This window comes from Silene latifolia, chromosome 11 (assembly GCF_048544455.1).
Source record: "Silene latifolia isolate original U9 population chromosome 11, ASM4854445v1, whole genome shotgun sequence".
Classification (NCBI taxonomy): domain Eukaryota; kingdom Viridiplantae; phylum Streptophyta; class Magnoliopsida; order Caryophyllales; family Caryophyllaceae; genus Silene; species Silene latifolia.
The window spans coordinates 37230191-37231781 of record NC_133536.1 but is presented as its reverse complement, the minus strand read 5'-3'; the positions used below and the strand labels follow the sequence as shown (position 1 = coordinate 37231781).

The window sequence follows — 1591 nt, the reverse complement described above, 5'->3', positions numbered from 1 at the left end:
AAACACGATTTATAATTCCCCGCTGTAAACCCGTTACTCGATCGAGTAACTAACTTACTCGATCGAGTGACACCTAATCGATCGAGCTCCACAGCTACTCGATCGAGTAGCCTCAGCTAGATCGAGTCCCACGCAAAACGCAGCTCACGTCGTCACAAGATATAACCCGTAAGGTTTCCCAAGGTCAAGATCAGTGTCTAAGGTCAGTCAACGTCGGTCAACGGGTCCTTAAAAGGACAGGTATTACAGTTTATATTAGGCAAAGGATCCATTAACAAGATTTGAGATCTGACAGTGTCATAGCCCTCATTCAATCCCATCAGGAACTGGATTAATTTTGCAGTGTTCTCTTTGTCAATAATCTTTTTGAGTAATGAACACGTGCATTGATTAATCTTTACATAAGAACACAATGGAATAGGGTCTAATCCATCCAATATTTCCCAAAGATTTTTCATCTTTCCATAGTAATTCACCATAGATGAATTATCCTGGGAAATTCCTTCTAACTCCTTCTTTAATTGATTAACCTCTAAAGTGCTAGCCTAACCATATCTCTCAACTAACTCAAACCACAATTCTTTCGCAGAATTAACATACTTTAAACTGTCCTTAATTCAAGGAACTAATGAATTAAGGATCCATTGTATGACCATGAAATCACTTCTAACCCATTGACTGTGTTTCTTGTCTGTTTTAGGTGGCTTAACAAGGGTACCATCAACAAAGCAATCTTTATTTTTTGAAGTTAAAGCCATGAGAACCTCTCTACGCCAACCCAAGAAATCATGACCCCCCAAAAGACTAGTGACAAGACTCGCAGTTGGGTGGTCAGATTGAGACAGAAATAAGGGGTTATCAAAGTACTCATAAGAAGAACTAGAAGCAGTATTAACATCAGGCATGATGGATCAACCGTAAAGAAGAAATTATTGAACAACTGTGGACACGGGCCACGGGGGCGCTTGGGACAAGCATTTGAATTTGTTGAGTCGCCACTAATTTTTAAAGGAAATTGGAACCGTTCGAATACCTCGTGTCATGTCAAGACACAAAGTAGTAACATGAATACTAAGAACTCGTTACCCTTAGCATTCTATGTCTAGAATGACTCTCGTGGATGCCAATGAACACGGATGTTCACAGAGATCTGGAGTAAGGGGTGGGGGTACGTATTAGGAAGCCCTTTTAATGAACATCTAATCCCGCCCGCCTCGATAGCGGCCTCTACTAATGATTAAGGAAATTGTTTGTACTCGATATGTTGTTGATTATATGCATGCAATGCAACATCCACAGATTAATCCTAGCATGTGAATTAATACTAAGTCGGTTGACAAATAATTAGCACTCATTAATGTCGAAGTAGGGTTTAGAATTAATTACATGTGAAAACAAATAAATAAATCATGCATAATACAATAAATAAATAAATTGCGATAATTAAAATTACAATAATTACAACGAATTGATTGATTTACGTCAAAATATATTTAAGACGGATAATTTGGGAAAAACAAGAGAAAATAAATTAGGTTAGAAAATACGGACAGATTAGGAGTGATATTACAATTAACAGTCGATTAATACG

The 1591-nt window shown here is 37.6% G+C and overlaps 1 protein-coding gene across 1 annotated transcript; it reads right to left on the bottom strand.

Moving 5' to 3' along the window:
- Nucleotides 1-203: 203 nt before the first annotated feature.
- Nucleotides 204-905, bottom strand: LOC141613247 (uncharacterized). Its single transcript, XM_074431985.1, has 2 exons — nucleotides 654-905; nucleotides 204-545 (listed from the first exon to the last, which is right to left on the bottom strand). Exons 1-2 carry the CDS (start codon nucleotides 903-905, stop codon nucleotides 204-206), a joined length of 594 nt encoding a protein of 197 aa, XP_074288086.1.
- Between the last annotated feature and the right edge of the window lie 686 nt (nucleotides 906-1591).

Bases quoted from the DNA above. Each gene is read 5' to 3' on its own strand.
- LOC141613247 (XM_074431985.1), bottom strand. From the start codon at position 905: ATGCCTGATGTTAATACTGCTTCTAGTTCTTCTTATGAGTACTTTGAT. The intron at 546-653 runs GTCATACAATGG...AGATATGGTTAG, and splicing joins GGGTTAGAAGTGATTTCATG to GCTAGCACTTTAGAGGTTAA.